This window comes from Bombus huntii, chromosome 3 (genome assembly GCF_024542735.1).
Source record: "Bombus huntii isolate Logan2020A chromosome 3, iyBomHunt1.1, whole genome shotgun sequence".
Taxonomy (NCBI): domain Eukaryota; kingdom Metazoa; phylum Arthropoda; class Insecta; order Hymenoptera; family Apidae; genus Bombus; species Bombus huntii.
The window spans coordinates 19,289,306-19,306,338 of record NC_066240.1 but is presented as its reverse complement, the minus strand read 5'-3'; the positions used below and the strand labels follow the sequence as shown (position 1 = coordinate 19,306,338).

The 17,033-nt window shown below is 39.3% G+C and overlaps 1 protein-coding gene across 1 annotated transcript; it reads left to right on the top strand.

Moving 5' to 3' along the window:
- The first annotated feature begins 1 nt into the window (after window position 1).
- Window positions 2-15,387, top strand: LOC126863787 (uncharacterized). The gene is made up of 4 exons (XM_050614308.1): window positions 2-277; window positions 9,512-9,727; window positions 10,370-10,659; window positions 12,368-15,387. Exons 1-4 carry the CDS (start codon window positions 2-4, stop codon window positions 12,660-12,662), a joined length of 1,077 nt encoding a protein of 358 aa, XP_050470265.1. The 3' UTR covers window positions 12,663-15,387.
- The last annotated feature ends 1,646 nt before the right edge of the window (window positions 15,388-17,033 follow it).

Below are 17,033 nucleotides of genomic sequence, written 5' to 3'. Positions count from 1 at the left end.
GATGCTGGACCCTTTTCGCCTCTCTCTAGCTCTTTCTCGCCCCGAAGCACGGCGAAACACGGCCGTCCATCCCCACCGGCGCCGAGCTACCGGACCGAGGCAACCCCCTCCCCCTGAGCACGCTGCTGTCTCGGCTGTCCTGACGAGCGGAACCAGTCGCAGTTCGAACCCCGAGGAGACCGACCGAGGAGCTTATATCCTGGACGTCGACAGCAGGCACGACGCTGATGATCGTGCCGAAACTCTTGGCCATGAGCCCGCCCTCGGAAGCATGCAGGTGGGTGGCCTATGTTCCACGTTCGTCCGAGACTCCTCGTGACGCGAGCTTCTCCGATCGCTGTTTCTACGGGCTTCTTTTGCACGAAGTTCAGGTGCATAGGGGCGGAGGGAATGTTTCCAGGCGTTCGAAGTTTGTTTCATAATATCTCGGGTGGAGGTTTTCGTATTTTCCAATTTTCTTTCGTTGTTAATTGAGGTGCGCGGGTGAATAGGGATAAATAGGATCGAGGATTTCGCGAGTGCTTCGAGATTTATATCGAAGTATTTTATTATTACCGGGGGTTGCAAGTTTTGTTGTTTTGTAATTTTTTTTTCTTGTAATTACGAGTAGGATTATAAGCAATTACACGTAAATTTTCGGAAGCTTCAAGTGCGGTTTTATAATATGTTATGGTTGCTAAGGTGGAAGCTTTGGTATTTTGTAATATTCTTTCCTTCGTAGTTGAGCTACGTGCGTGGAAATACATAGGATTAAAAGTTGCCACGAGTGCCTCGAGATTTATAACCGAATATTTGATTACCACTGGCTTGAAAGTTCTGTTATTTTACAATATTTTGTTTCCGTGATTGCGATGCGCGTGTATGGATAAAATCACATAAAGATAGGAATTTTTCGAGAGTTTCAAGTACAGTTTTATAATAAATATTTTATCGTCGCTAGGGTGGATGTTTGAGTATCCTAAAATTTTATTTCTTTTATAGTTGAAACGTGTGTCTGTGAATATTGGTAATCAGCATTGGGAATTTTTCGAGGAAAGGTTTTGTGTTGCGATATTTTATTAAAACTTCGGGAATTTCAATGTTATAATAATACGATCGTGGTGGTTTAGGCGAGATGAATATAGCGATGAAATTTATTTAAATTTCATCGGTACAACGCTATGATTCAGTTTGCATATTTTTTGTTACTTTTAACGCGATTTCGTGGTAGATAATATATAAATTACGAAGTGCTCAGGACATTAGAGCGGTTTGAATTAAATTGTTAATTATTTAGGGTTAGCTTGATACGAGCTGTCTCGTGTTTGAGACAAGTTCCCCTTCGTCGAGTTCGCGGAGAAAGTTCAGAAGTTTGTTCGAGTTTGTCGTTTAGTATCGTTGCTCGTTTTCCACCCTCGATTGTAATCTCATTATCCTGCAGGGTTAGGGTGAATTATCTTCCGTTGAACCATGAGACGCCTCTCGACCAGGTCTGCAAAGTTATTTTCTAAATATTCTTTTCGAGGATATTTATTAAAAGCACTCGGTTACCTTCCTCTTAACCCTTCAAATTCAAAATTCTTGCAAAAGAAGTAGATAATTCCAATTTTTTAACTGATTCAACTACGCTTTTCGATAAAGAAGTTGATAATTTCCATTTTTGCATCCTTTCAAATTTTCAAATTTATTCAAATTTCAATTTCAAATTATTTCAATTTTCAAATTTGTTCAAACGCACTTAACCATTCGAATTTCAAATTTTGAAAGAATAAATCGGTTATACAAATTTTCATATTTATTCGAATTCGCTAGTAGTCTCTTTAAATAACAAAATCTCCTGCTTCTCGCGGATCTCGCATCTTACGTAATATTTATTTTTAGAAATTTCCTATTCTCAAGGAACAAAAAATATAATCGTACCTTTTCAATAGCGAGAAAGCTTGTAAAGAAAGCTCCCGGAATTTCCACTCTCATTGCCTCGATTCATATCGAGAAACTCGTCTAATTTCCGAAACAAGCGTGCTAACAAGTAACGGCGACGAAAGGAATGAATTTCCAGGGTCTCGATATTCTGGATAAAGCTGGCTGTGTAAAAATTACGGTGAAACGGGCAAGTGTCTTCGATAACGACGTCCTTCGATCGGTTCCCTTGGCTTCCCTTCAATTCTCGGTCAACGTTGCACAGATTTCGAATGAAAGGAACACTAGTTCGTTGTGGCATAATGAGACCCTTCGCCATTTTCGACGACAAACGAGCGAAATAGCGTCGATGTTTCGCGTTTCTTTTCAAAACCTTCCAGCCGTTGATGCAGGGTTGTATGTAATGATAACTTTAATTAATTTTTTCCGTGGTATTTTCGTCAACGACCCTGTCGTATATTATCAGATACTTTTAGAATTATCGCGAAAAGAAAAATATATCTGTATACGTATTGTTATACAGGGTGGTTGGTAACTGGTGGTACAAGCGGAAAGGGGGTGATTCTGAAAGGGGGTGAACATTTTTTTTAATTTTTTCTTTTTTAATTTTTCCACCGAGACAACCATCTACAGTGAGATCCGTTATAACGAGATGAGATAAAGTGCACGCGTACCGAGCGAAAATTCAAAGTCGATTTTCTCGAAAACAAAGCCTCGAACGAAAAATTTTTATTCTATATTTTCGACTTCTTTTTTCGCGTAGAATCACCCCCTTTCCGCTTGTACCACCAGTTACCAACCACCCTGTATATATATTACTCGCTTTTTTATCTTTTCGATCGCTCATTCAACTATTTATTCATTTTTATTGACGGGAAGAATGAACGAGAAACTATTGCCTTTGAAATAAAAATTAGGTAAATCGGTTACCAGCAAATTCTAATTGCGATGATATCTTGCCCTCGTACCGAGAAACCAGTTTTGAAATCGAAACCACTCGACAACCTTCTCGTCCCCGATTCAAAGGGCAAAGGTTTCGATTAATTTACATCAGGTAACCCTTAACTTTTCCACTAACGTCACATCAATCCGTTTGATGATAAAGTTTGCCGACAGTTTCGTGTCAAAATTAGTAATCGAGTAGCAACGGTTTTAATCGTTAAACTATGGAAATTTCATTTTCTTCTATTTACTGTTGATAATAAGAAGAAAAAAATGATTCCAGTGGGATATATTCGACGAAAGCAAACGTGCATGTTCTTTAGCCAACGGTTAAAGATTAAACGAAAGGGTGTTACTGTGTACACGCATGGAGAGGTACTGTGCGAGAAAAAGCAACCCGCTTTTTACCTTTCCCTCATCGACCGTGCCATGTCAAGGCCGAACAAGGCAAGATCTTTCAGTCACGGTCACGAACGTTGTCGTGTGTCCGTAGGACTCGCTCTGCAAATCATTGGCCGCGATTATGGCTTCGCCTTTCAACCCCTGGTTACCTGCCTCCGAGAAATTCTTAATGGACTGCGCGAGTTGTCGCTAACAGCTGAGCATTTGAATCGCTCCTTCGCTGCTAACTGCTCGAGATAATTTACTAATTAAGAGAACATTTCTTTAAGAGCCGGTAGAGCGTTGAAAACGGTAATTAGTTTAAGACAAAGGCAGGGGGCAGTTGTAGATAGAAGTCGACGACTTTAATAAATAGAGAATGTAGTTGATTAATTGAATTTTTCAAAGAAACGTTTCGATCATAAATCAACGTTGCGTTTTTGACAAATTTTTCAATATTGTGCGCATTCTCTGCATTTTTGCATCTTTGGATTTTTTATAAACGCATAAACACGCGCGGTCCAATTATAACTGAAATACGAATAGTACAAAATAGTATTTTTCGAGATACAAAAATTTGTTATTTACCTATATACGAGTACCTTTAATATCGTAACAAATATTCGGTTTAAATTGATACCGGCAGCGTACGAAATACGAAATCGATAAACGAAAGGGGAGTACGAATGAATGCACTGCAAATGTAGCCGCATTGTAATTGCAATATGAATTGCCATTATAAAATTGGCCCTTCGCTTTGTAAGCGAAAGAAGAATTGTTCGAGCATGATGGGGCGTTTTATTCGTTTTGTATTGTTTAGTCGATCGCGAGACTCGTCGAACGAGTTTGTAACCGAGTAACATATTTAAAAATCCAGGCGAGTTTTACCCAAGATACTGTCTATTTAAAATTCAACGAAGCACTTTGCCAAACGACTTCACATCTACATTTTTTAACGCTAAAACCAGACTGTTCCAGTGGTTAATTCGTAATGTTTCATATCGAAACGTATAGATTTAAAACGATGCATTTTTAGAGATTCGAATGATTTTTGATAAAATACAGTGGCACTGTACGGTATGAAACATAGAAATCGGTCGTTACTAATGAGGATTCGTTGGAATTTTTCAACTCGACCGAGATGTCCGACTAAATGATATTTATCCGCCAACGAATTCTTCTCTTCGTATATACTGTTAATAATAATAATATTTCTTTCTTTATCTTCTCCATCTTTTTCTGTTAACATGTTAAGAAATAATGACAATGGAAAGAGGTAGTCGTAATTGTAGAATATATATTTATTTATACCTAACACGCGCATCACATTCGTAAAAAGTTTTTGTGTGGGTTCAAACACTTTCATGAATCACTGTAGATGACGGTACGTAAGTGGCTATAACATACTGTACGTGAAGAAAATTCTCTGTTCGTTAGAAACACGTAAAAAAAATATACGAGCAGAAAAGAATGCATATTTCATTTCTTTTCATACTAGCGTCGCGTCGGGTGTTTGGACATTCTGCATCGTGTTATATTTTACGCAAAAAGGATTTGGATCGCAGCCAGATTGTTGTTTCATTCAAATTCTGTCGCTGTGCTGGCCGCAAATCCGGCTTGTATGCTAAAAATGCCACGAAATTTTTCATGAAACCGATTTCAACCACTGCACACAGAACAATACAAAGAAACTCGTTTCCCGGTTCTACCTCTAAATACGTTCTCGTTATTCAGCAAATGTTTGCACTAAAAACTCTTCTATAGGATAACAATCGACAGCTGCTAAACATTCCTCGTCCGATATAAGCCAAACTCGAAAACTTCGTGTCACTGACAAAATTATAAATAAATTCCTTAAGGGACCTCATAGGCTTCGAAAGGATCCAATAGACGTAGTTAATTTCATAGCTATCGTTCTTAGACGAGCATAGTGATTCGCGAAAATATTTGAACATTTGCCATGGAAAAGTTTTATAAATCTTCTTAGAACGTGGTTAATTTTGTAAAGTGAAATTATAGGGCATCCTCTTGAAAGTAGAAAATCAGAATAGTCGCTACTATCGTATAGAACGTAATAGTTGACGTAGACCGTCGAGGGAATTTCTTCTAAGGACCGATACAGGAATTAAAAAGTTTGTAGTGGTTTTGTAAATTTGAGACGCGATACAATTCCGGGGAAGTCGCTCGATGAATCTTTTGTTTATATCGCGTTCTTGTGTTTTATATCCAAATACATTCGATGATCACCGTACCATTTTTTATGGTTCTTACATTCCGAGCTGAAAATTTAGCAGACAATCCTTTACGAACTCGCAGGACGAATCTGAAACTTTTATCGTAACGTTCTCTTCCGGAACAGGTAGTTCGTTTTTTTTCCAGCCCCTTTCATGTTTCTTTATCTCCTCTTTTGTTTCTTTCTTACACGTCCACGTTGCCTTCCGTGGAATGGGAAAAGCTGTAAAAGAAGCGTCCAGCTTCATTAGCTTCCTGATTGCGTTCTATCGATCTGCATTCGCATCGCTTGTCGGACCAAGCGGCTTTTTTTACACGAGGTCAGACTAATTATACGCCTGTGGAAAAAAACGCTGAACAGGATAAAAATGAACCGATAAATTTACGTTATAATCCCATTAAATGTCGCTGCTCAGAATCGGTCGTCGCGTCGCGGCGTCGTGAATCGCTCTCATCGTCCAGCGAACTCGTAGAATGACTGCACAATGTATGTATTCTGAAATATGGAGAAACAGTATTATCAAACAGTGAATATTTATACAAATTTATTATTTTCCAAATTTATTCGTTTGATTTTTTTTACGATGACAAGGGTAAAAAAATTCAGGTTTCCCTTACAAACGAGTTATCCGCTAGTTAAGGATTAGTGCTACGAAAATATATTTTTCCATAGAATATTTTTCGTTTTAATTAGTTTCATACAGGTTTCGTACTTGGATCGTTGATAACGATTCTAACATCGATAGGAAACTTTTGCTCTCCTTTTATCAATCTTTTATCGAATAAGAAACTTTCAGTAACGCAAGCTTATTTTAAAGATGTTCTAATAAGCGCACATTCGATTATCGAAATGTGATCGATAGGTAAATAATGTTTTCCGAAACGGTAAAGGATCCGCTTTTACGTTGGCGATATCGAGGAGCAAGAAACGAGGAATATCAGAGGACAGAAAATTAAACCAATACTAAAACAATAAGAAAATAACCATCAAAGTAGAACCGATAATTTTCCCTGAAACGTCGAAGGTTTTTCGATTTTCGAAATCGAATTGCTTGGCAGTTTCTCGCTATGACGATATCCGCTACTGCCAAGGTCGTGAAAATGACGCAAAAGTGAATAATGAAAATGACGTTCAAAGGGCGAGAATCGGATTGTGCCCTAAGAACACGAGGCCGCTGCTTTGAACTTTGCACTTTTATTGTTACACCGCGATAAATATTATCTAGCGAAGAATTCTCGGCCGAAAGCTTCCTACGTCATCGTGTTACAAAGATACGTGCGTGTTAGCGAGGCCTTCATCGTGGCAGTTGTAAACAGGCCTTAATAAAAATCCGATCGAGTATATCGCAGCAAGACAAGCTATACCCGGTCGAAGACTTTCCAACTTATGCTCGAGTTTCGTGGTTCAGGAAAATTCTCGAAAAGATTTCTCTGTTCGCGTCACATGCAATTATGGATTATTAATAACGATATCGTCAATTAAACTTTGATATTCTTAGCCACGCACGAACCACACAGACCGATATACCGTATCGGGTATCGAGTTAGATTAAAGAACCAGTTTCCTCCGCTCATACACGCGTGAAATCTTCGATTTCTCTATTGTGTTTGAATTAAGTAATTGCAATTTCTCTTCTTCCTGGAGATAGTTTTAATAAAGGTGTCTGGTTAATTTAATTAGCCATCCGGGTAATTGTAATTTATAGGTGAAATGAAGATCGCGAGAACCTACTTTGCAGGGGAAATAAACGAGAAATATCCTTCTCCATTCGGTTCGACGTTATTCTCGGCTGCGAGAAGCCTCGAAGGTTGTTTAACGTTGCTACGATCCTCCTTCGAGTTCTCTCGAGACGATCGGAAACACGGAACGAACGCTTCTTCGATTCTTAATCAAGTTTATCGATTCGTAAAGCCTCTCGCACGGTTTGTACAACACTTTTCGGTGGCCAAACATCTCTGTTATTTATCAATTATTCGTACACGTGTCTCTTTCAGTTTACTATGAACTATTTGCGAGAAGTTGTATCGCTTCTCACTTGCTGAAAAATTTACGGAAAAACGTCTAATTCCTTTTACCAAAGTTTCTCTTCTTTTTCACCAATTTTACTTCTCGATTTGGAAACACGCGATATATTACGATAACACCTTTACTTATGCACGTGCCTCTGCCTTGCGAATAGTCGGTAAACGTATCAAACGCGATGATCGTTGGCGATGACCGATGAAACAGGCCAAATATCGCTGGAATCTACGCGAGCCTCTCATGGAACTCCGTTCTCGGCGTTCGATCGCCAAGTCTCCTGTATTTCCATATCTCTAACATCTTGTCGCTTGATATTTTCTGATATTATATCACCTGGCTCTTTCTGACCTGTAGTAACAAGCTCGTCGATAGATGATGCGTCGGTGAATAATTAGCAGGTGCGTCAATCGAATTTTCACGTTTCCAAAACGGCCACGAAAGACGAGGCAACGTAGGCTGGTGATCGAATTGGAACGCTTTCGATGAACGGACAATGGAAATAACACGAAGCCTCTCCTTTTGTAAACCGATAAGCCGAATCGAGCTTTAGTTCTGTGAGCAGCAACTTCCGTAGAGATGAAAACTTCATCGATCGTTCGTTCGTGTGTGCAAACAAAGTAATAAATCCAATATCCAGCATTTTTCGAGGCAAATTCAATCTTTTATTGGCCGTAATCTTCTCAACTGGAATTTTGATGCAATTTTCGTATTGTTTCGATTGCGATATTATTGTAAATTTTGTAATGAAACTGTTTTTTCTTTCGTTTTAATTTACTTTGACCAAATACGTGTATAATGTTTTGAAAAAGCTACGTATGTTTAAGAATGGGATGACATAGTTATTTGAAAGATTATTCCTAGAAACTGTCTGGAACATGCTCAAATTACTCGCGCATTCGTACTTGATTGCCACATTGCCCTATTTCAATTTGAAATTTTGTCAAAAATCCAAGACGTTTAGCGAGATAATCAGGACAGAGGATATAAAACGTAAAGAGTACGAGTTTTAGTCTCTGAAAGAGGAAAACGTAAATGCGAAGCAAAGATTATTAAACAAAGATTATTAAAGATTTATAACACCTTAGCAACTAATGAACATCGTTATTGCTATACGAAAGTGACAACAGTGAAAGCTAGAGTGGAGAACTAATCTTTATGGTTATTCGATAATCATCGATTCGTTTGCAACGCGACGAGCAAATGTAATCTAACGATCGACACAATGAGAGCATATGGTGCCTTCGGTGAAATTTCCGGAAACGTCCTTGCATAGACTGTATCGTGCAAAATCAATTCGAACCAGTGACAGCACCCGCGTGATGTAAATGCAACGTGCATAACGCGGTTGTGTGCACGACTGGAATAGTATCTGGGAATAGCGTTATCGGAGCTTGAGCATGATTACGTCAGATACTGAGCAGATTCGTACACGCACGTGAAACGCTTGAGATTCTGATCTTCCAACTGCTAACATTAAACGAGCAAAGAAATACTTAAATAATCTTGGTATTATATTCTACAGAAATTATCGACTTTACTACTCGGTCGAATTTTTCTAAATTTCGCTAAATTTTTTCTAAGATCGCGCCACTTTTTAATTTTCCATAATCGCAGGTACGTAATTCGTATTCGATAAACAAGAAATTGATTTGAAAGTAACGCGGTCGTTTCGTATCGCTGGATACAAACGAACAATTACCATTTGGCAATCGATGATGAATTTCCTCGTATTTTTTATAATTCACTATCTTTTCTATGAAGTTTTCTATTCGAATTTTTGAAAACTCCGATAGCCACAGTTTCTGTCGTTTTGAACTTAACTTTCAGAAAAATCGTATTACTTACAGGATCGTCTAATATATCATGAAATAAATTGAATTATAATAAATACTACTCCGTCGATGCTGTTCCTCGCGATCTATGTGAAAAATTGCATAATCTTATCGATCAGAGTCTGGAACCTATTAATAATTGTTGCTGATCGTAAAGGGAAAGTGAATATTGGACAAACAGTTACCGTGTCTCGTTAAACAGAAGCCACTGAGAGAGCTGGGCCGATTGTGCCTCAGTACGGGTGAGCAGAGCAACGACGTCGTCGCGGAAGTTTGCACAGAGCCTCGTGGCGGACTTCCATTGCTGCAGGTATGGCCGAGCGACTCACCGAGGGGCGAGGCCGACGGACAGGCACAGGCATTCGTGTTTCCGGATGTCCAGGAAAACGTCAACGACAGTGGCATCGAGTCCATACAGGTAACGTGATCGAAACAGCTGAGGCAAGCGTTACCCAATGATTTTCAGATTCTTCAATTTCTATTTTAGTATTGTTGGCAGATGAAATGCATACAGTTGCGTGTAAAAGTTTTTGGCAGAGATAGATTTTCCATACTATATTCCAAAAATATATAAAATATTGTAAAGAGTTTTAACTATAACGATCAGAAAATTACGCTACTGCGAGTAAAGATTTAGAAAATATGGATTCGGCAACGGATTCGTTTGCGTAAATTGCAAAATTCGATGGCGTTAACTACAGAATTGCGACGTGTGATAATAATAAACAACGAAATTGTAGAATTCAATGGGCCAAAAGCTAAATCGTAAAATTCTACGAATCACACCGTGGAATCATAGAATTCGAAGATACCAACTAGTTACACGATGTATCAAATTACGTAGAATTCAGTAGCAACGCTCACTAAAGTAAACGATTTCATAAAAATAGAAATCAAGTTATCCGACCAATCCTACATCAGCGATCACCGAGTCCGAAAAATCGACATAACGATAATTACCATCGATAGGCTTCAGCGTCTGAGTTTCGCGACATTCTAAAACAAATTTCATAGAAATAGCCAAACTGTAACGACTTTGTTCGTACGATTGTCGGAAAAGGCGTCGCCGTCTCCGTGCGGTGTAGCCAGCACTAGCCCAGCCACCACGCCTCAACAATCCCGGCGCGCCAGTCTACTCCATCCGGACCACGCTCGACTGCAATTGCACCATTTGCATCATAATCACCATAATTCCGGGATTAAGAGTCCACCGACGCCAGACAGAACGTCCATCGACGAAGAACCTCCGCTTCCGCCCAGTCCATCGAGCTCGACTACCAGCAGTCTGCGTTCGATGCCCAGTTCTGCCAATGTACAGATGCATTCGCAAGATAGGAGACGTAGTAGCAGGTAATAGTAGTATTCGTTTCTTTCGATAAGCGAAGGGCTTCTTTCGTCGATTTTTCAACGAAAATTACGTTTATTCGAATACGTCGAACGTTCTAAAAAAATAGTTGAAACAAAGAAAAGCAATTCTAGGTCCCATGGATCTATCTTCGAGAAGATAAAACTTTTTAAATACAACCGGTTCTCGTAACAACGAGCAAAGGACGCAAAATTCGAACTTTCGTATCGATTTGTGGAAGTGGCCAGCACTTTTAAGAAAACTCTACATCTGGTCTTTTTAGTTTTCTCAAGCATCGAAGCCATCGACAGCGCGTAGACAAAAGACTGCGACGAAGACAGACCATAAACGGTAGACAGGCGACGTTGACTTCGGGGTTTTTCACTTATAGGGTAACACAGCTAGCGTGCGGATCTGGACCAGCTCAAATTGTATTCTTACTTATAATTACACTTCTATTTAAATATATTTTCTGCCTTACAATTTATCCACGAGTTTTCTCCGTTTACACATCGAATCACCTCAACACGATTGAACAAATTCAAAGGCAGAAAAACGATGACTTAAATCTCGCCTAATTTTACGCGAGCTACTATAATAAGAAGTTTCTCTGTAATACGAAGAAATTTTCATTCGTCCGACACATGCCATAAAAACGAACTATGACGAACCTTTTGCATAAAGAAGAAATTCTCGTCGTCGCATAACGGAGCTCGCGAACTTGGTCGAAATACCATCTCGTTCCCTTGGTCGAGCGATCTGCATCCCAAGATAAGTTGATATCAACGATCGTTCGCGTTCCAGACGCGTCACGGTCTCGCTTATAAAAAGGAGAAAAACCCCTGAACGTGTCTGTTCCCGATCCGTGAAATTGCCGGCAGGACGGGGCTAGAAATAATCCCCCGGGCTGATAACGGTCTGACGTCGATCTTGACTCGTGTCAAGGCGCGACCCTGGTACCATGCAAATACGAACACGTGTGCGGTTACCGCTCTCCTTTTCATTTATGCATCCAGAGATATTAATCATAGCCGTGGTATCCGGCTGATTTGGCCGACAGCTTGCTTTCACACGGAGGCGGAAATCGTCGGGATTTCGTCGCGCCCTTCTACCTCGAACTCGGAACTTTCAAAGGTGAAACCTTCGCCGAGTCACACTGTGAATCGATTCGACGGGCTGACGTTGCCTTTTTCGTTCGAGTATTTTTCAGATATGACGTGTTGGGGCTAGATTCTAAAATAAGCTGAACGTCTTAGCCCTCGAAAGTACCAAACACAGTTATTTCTATTGACATTCGCAGGCCGCAGCGTTTGAGATATCGTTGCTTTGTATATTTGTTTGTAACAGCGATATCGAACCAGTCGTTATTTAAATATATCGCAATGCCTATCGTAGTTAATGGAAACATAGATTCTGTAACAAGCGATAAATTAAATAATGGGAAAAATTTCAGATTGTAGATATATTTGAACGAACAAATTACGCGTGATAATTTTATATAAAAAGAAACATATAACGCAATCTGATTCTATATTTTTTCAGTATTTTTCCCACTCTGTATATTCCCGTTAATGTCACCGCTAATGAATTCTCCTTTTCCGCCCTAATTTCGTCTCTTCGGTTACAAAGCAACCATAATATCAATTCGTTTGAGACAACCTCCTACCAACTATCTTCCATCGCGTAATCAAAAATTTCTATTCCAATCAACAGATACAGCATGTTCGACGCTCTGGACCTGGAGTACGCCCTCTTGAGAGCAGCAGCCCGTGGTTCCGTGGGTCCTTATTCTCTGTCGGAATCGCTGCACAAGCTAACCTTTACCCAGAGCTTGGCATTTCCTGCGCTGGCCCGGGGTCTAGCTTCGAAACAGAGCGTGCCAACCAGGAGACCGCAGCAGCACACGGAAAGCGGGTTGAACGCGTTCGCGAAGGTGGTCACCGCTCTGGTCTTGGTTCTCGTGAGCGTGTTGGTGTTCGGTGTGGTGTACAAGTTCGTGAGAACGTGAGGATGGCTGCTGGTGCCCGATCGACCGGCTGGCTCCACGCAGGAGTTCGATCGACCGGGCACCAGTGACGCCTTCGACCAGTGACTCGTTCGGCCGATTTATCACATCGTTGTCCAATCAGCTAAAAGCTTATCGATTTCCGAATACATCGGGGACCGAGTGTATCGTAAGATAACGATCGAGTATTCAACGATAGCCATTGAATATGCGAGTAAAATTTGAACTTACGAACGAGATTTGAACTAAAGTTCAAGGAAGATAAATCTTCGCGCGTTGTTTGTTACGGGGCCTATCTTGAAGAACTATCTCTAGTCGAATAGTCGAGATCATCGTTGCCAACGTTGGTTCGCAATATCGTGGAATACAAACACGAAAGTGACGCGATAGTTGAAAATAGAACGAAACGTGGAAGCTCGGCAGAAAACAATATACCGGAAATATAGATTGCTTGGATGTCGAACGCGCGAGTCAGATGGCTAGGGAATTTCCCAGGGAATAAAGAAAGGCAAACAGAATCACGATACGGCGCTGAGAATTTTACGACACCGCTAACAAGCGTTTTTACCGGTGTGCGACGCGCTCGTTCGCTGCGGCATTTTCATGCGGGCAAAGTGCGTGTGCGAATTACGACTGTGCAAATCGGTCGATGTAACATTTCCATTTTCTAAATAAAAATCTCCGTTTTTGAATAACGAACGGCTGCGTTCGTATATAAGTAAGTAATTAGCTTGGCAAATTTTATAACAGCGAACTTTCTACCAAGTTATCGAAATTTATCGAACGCTTTGAGTTTATGGCAGAACTTTATTTATTCCAACGGAATTTTAGTTAGCGCTGGATCAAATAAACTAACGCTGTCGTTTATTCGAATATCAACTTTAATTATCTGAAGGAGAAATTGTGGAAGAAACTGAACGAGACGTTGTAGAATTAAAGAAGCTCTATTACAGTCATCTATGTAGCGTAGCAATCGAATGAAATATATCTTTAAATATTAAAAATTAACCTACAGCTTCCCTAATCTCTATTTGAATAAGTAAAATTATAGGAGATTCTACTATTCGCGAAATATTTGTTCAAATGAATAAAGTTTTGCTGTGAACTTTGAAACCTTGTCCGCGTGCGAAAATATGTCACGATATACGAAGCAAGCGCGCGTTAATTGGATACAAATCCGTGACTCTTCAAGTGCTTTACACGATTCTATCCCGATGACAATCGCTCCGACATTTAGACCGTAGTTTTAAGGGAAATCGCGGCCGAATTGCTCGCGAAAGATTTCAAACTCGCGGAAGCGTTCGATGTAATCGACGCGCCAGCATGTCGCGAACGCGACCGCGAAATTATCGAGATGCTTCTCCCGTCTCGTACGCTAAATGTCACATTAAATACAGCCCGTTCGAGCGTTTCGTCGCTATTGAACAGCGACTTGATGTGAAATTATAAAACGTCAGAAAGTTGTCCTCTTGCGTCCCGTCGAGGCGTGCACTTTCGTAATTAAAATACTCATTACACAAATTTGTATACGTCGTCCGGTGTTGTATTGATTTTATGCTTGCGATTTAAAATTCGGTTTGATTTATCATAGAATTAAAATTCTCCTATTCCGTGCGCAATTTAAATTTTCTTTTCGATCGAATAGGCTACGTCGATATCGGCGACGTTTAAATCGAAAGATTTATTCGACTTTCGTATTCAACGCTTGAATTTTACTCCTTTGGGATGATATTTTTTCGAATTAAAATTTCTACTTATTTTTAGAATTTAAACGCAGAGGAATAAAAAGAAAGGTAGAATATAAATGTTTCGAAATTTTTGTTTCGAGTATATTACGTAAAAGCTAGAAGAACTTTTCCTGTTTACGTTCTCGCCGTTTTACGTGGCATATTTGTTTTATAAGGTTTTAAATTATTGTCCATCGTTAACAATACACTGTAGGAAAGTACCGAAAGTAGTATCCGATACTGTTTTTTCATTTAAAGGTTGCTATAATTCTGACACAATAATTCCATGGAAACGTATTTCGTTCACGCCTCAAGATAAAATGCAGAGAGAAACCTTCCTTCCAGGCTTACAGATCGTCGACACTTTACAAGATAATCGTGAAACATGTGTAAACGTATATTCTATATAAAATACATATTGTAAATATACACATATACAAGTATTAACCAAGGAGCGCGTTTGATTCCTTGACGTTGTGTTGTATATTAAGCAACGAAGTTTCTAAGGTAATCGTCGCGTTGCAGGAAAAACGATGCTGTCGTCTTTATTTTTTTTTAATGTAAAACATTAAAAATGTATACATCTATGCGTACCGTGCTACGAAGTAAAAAGGAGGAGAGATGAGAAAATTTCTACCTTAATTGAAAGTTCTAAAACTTAATATGAAGTCTTGATAAAATTAGAATCTGTCAAAGAAAAGAGAATCTGGTCAATTTTCAGAGGAAATATTTTTTCATGAAACAAATGGAAAAAAATGAAATCGTTTCGGATAGAATAAAATAAAAAAGAAAAAATCTTACTTATGGCAGGATGATCACGGTTCTTGTCGTCGTAGAATGTAAACGTAAAATCGATATAACCGCTGTAATCGTTTCAGTTCTGATTCCGGAAAAGATTCCTTTTCCGAGAGGAGGCTGTTTTCGTCGATCAATCGCTTCGTATTGTACAAAACTTTCGAATTTATTCAAAGTAACATTCTAAATAAAGTCTTTTCCAATAATTCATCCAATCATTTTTATTCCTTAACATCGACAATCGTCTTATTCGATTCGTTGACACTTTGACTGCCACGTTGGTCGTCGGTGACCGGAGCGTTTGAACTTTTTACGGTTGTAAAAATTGAATGAAAATTGACAGTCAGGGCATCTTGAATATAACCGATAAATAGAAGATACTTTGAAATAAAAAGTGCTCCATTGAGCGATTAAACATTTTTATCAGAACATCGATAAAAAAGAAAATGAGGACAAATCTTGCATCTAACGGTACACTGTGTTTGCATCCACATCTTTGACGGGTAATCTACGAATATTATTATAAACACAGCTTAGAAAATAATCGTAAACGCTGCTTTATGATCGTATAATATAATTCAAGTTAGAAGTGTGAACATACCTTACTATTTATACAGGGTGGTTGGTAACTGGTGGTACAAGCGGAAGGGGGGGGGGTGATTCTACACGAAAAAAGAAGTCGAAAATATAGAATAAAAATTTTTCGTTCGAGGCTTTGTTTTCGAGATAATCGACTTTGAAGTTTCGCTCGGTGCGCGTGCATTTTATCACGTCTCGTTATATCGGATCTCACTGTAGATCGTTGTCTCGATGGAAAAATTAAAAAAAAAAATAAAAAAATTTTTATTCTATTTTCTCCTTTTTTTTTTAATTTTTCCATCGAGACAACGATCTACAGTGAGATCCGTTATAACGTATCGCACGCGTACCGAGCGAAAATTCAAAGTCGATTATCTCGAAAACAAAGCCTCGAACGAAAAATTTTTATTCCATATTTTCGACTTCTTTTTTCGCGTAGAATCACCCCGTTTTCGCTTGTACCACCAGTTACCAACCACCCTGTATAAAATGAGCAAATATCGTTTATCAATATCTTTCACACGTTTCAACGATATATTTTGCACGTTTTGCTTACAACGAAATAACGAATGCGAATGGTTTGTTGAAATAAACGAAGCCTCGTTACGATATGTCGCTATCAACTGTTACCAAGGCGCCACGGTGGTCACCCGTGACCACCAATAAGATAAACGGTCCATTAGGGAAGAATGTTGTTTTACATAGTCAATTTACTACTATTTTGCCATTATATGCTTCGAATAATAAAAATACTCCCGTGGCGTGCTGAGCGAAACGTGTGATTTCGGCGTGGCAGTCAAAGTGTTAATGGTGAACGTTACGTTAACGTAACGTTCGATTTATCGAACGACCTGTTAAAAAAATCTGAGAAAAATGTAAAAAATATAAAACGTATCTACGTCGTAAAAATATTGAAACAAAGGACTTTGAATTAGCAACGAAAGGAGAAAGGTGATGGAAAAATCATGGAGACAATCGATTTACATCGGCGAAGAAGCCGTTTATTATGTTACAGTCGCGTGATTCCATTCGACTCCCACGAGTCCCCGGCGTATCCCAGTCTGAAGAAGTATACTTTGAAAGTTTACAACAAGTGTTCCCTCTTCGAAATCTCACATCTAAGGTGCTAAGATATCTACAGTGATATAATTCTTCTTACACGACTATACACGCATTCGGCCGGGTCGTTCGTCAATTTCTTTCCTACGTTTCTTTATTTTATTCTTCGTTATCGACGACGATTATCGATGAAACAATCGTTTCGTTATTACCG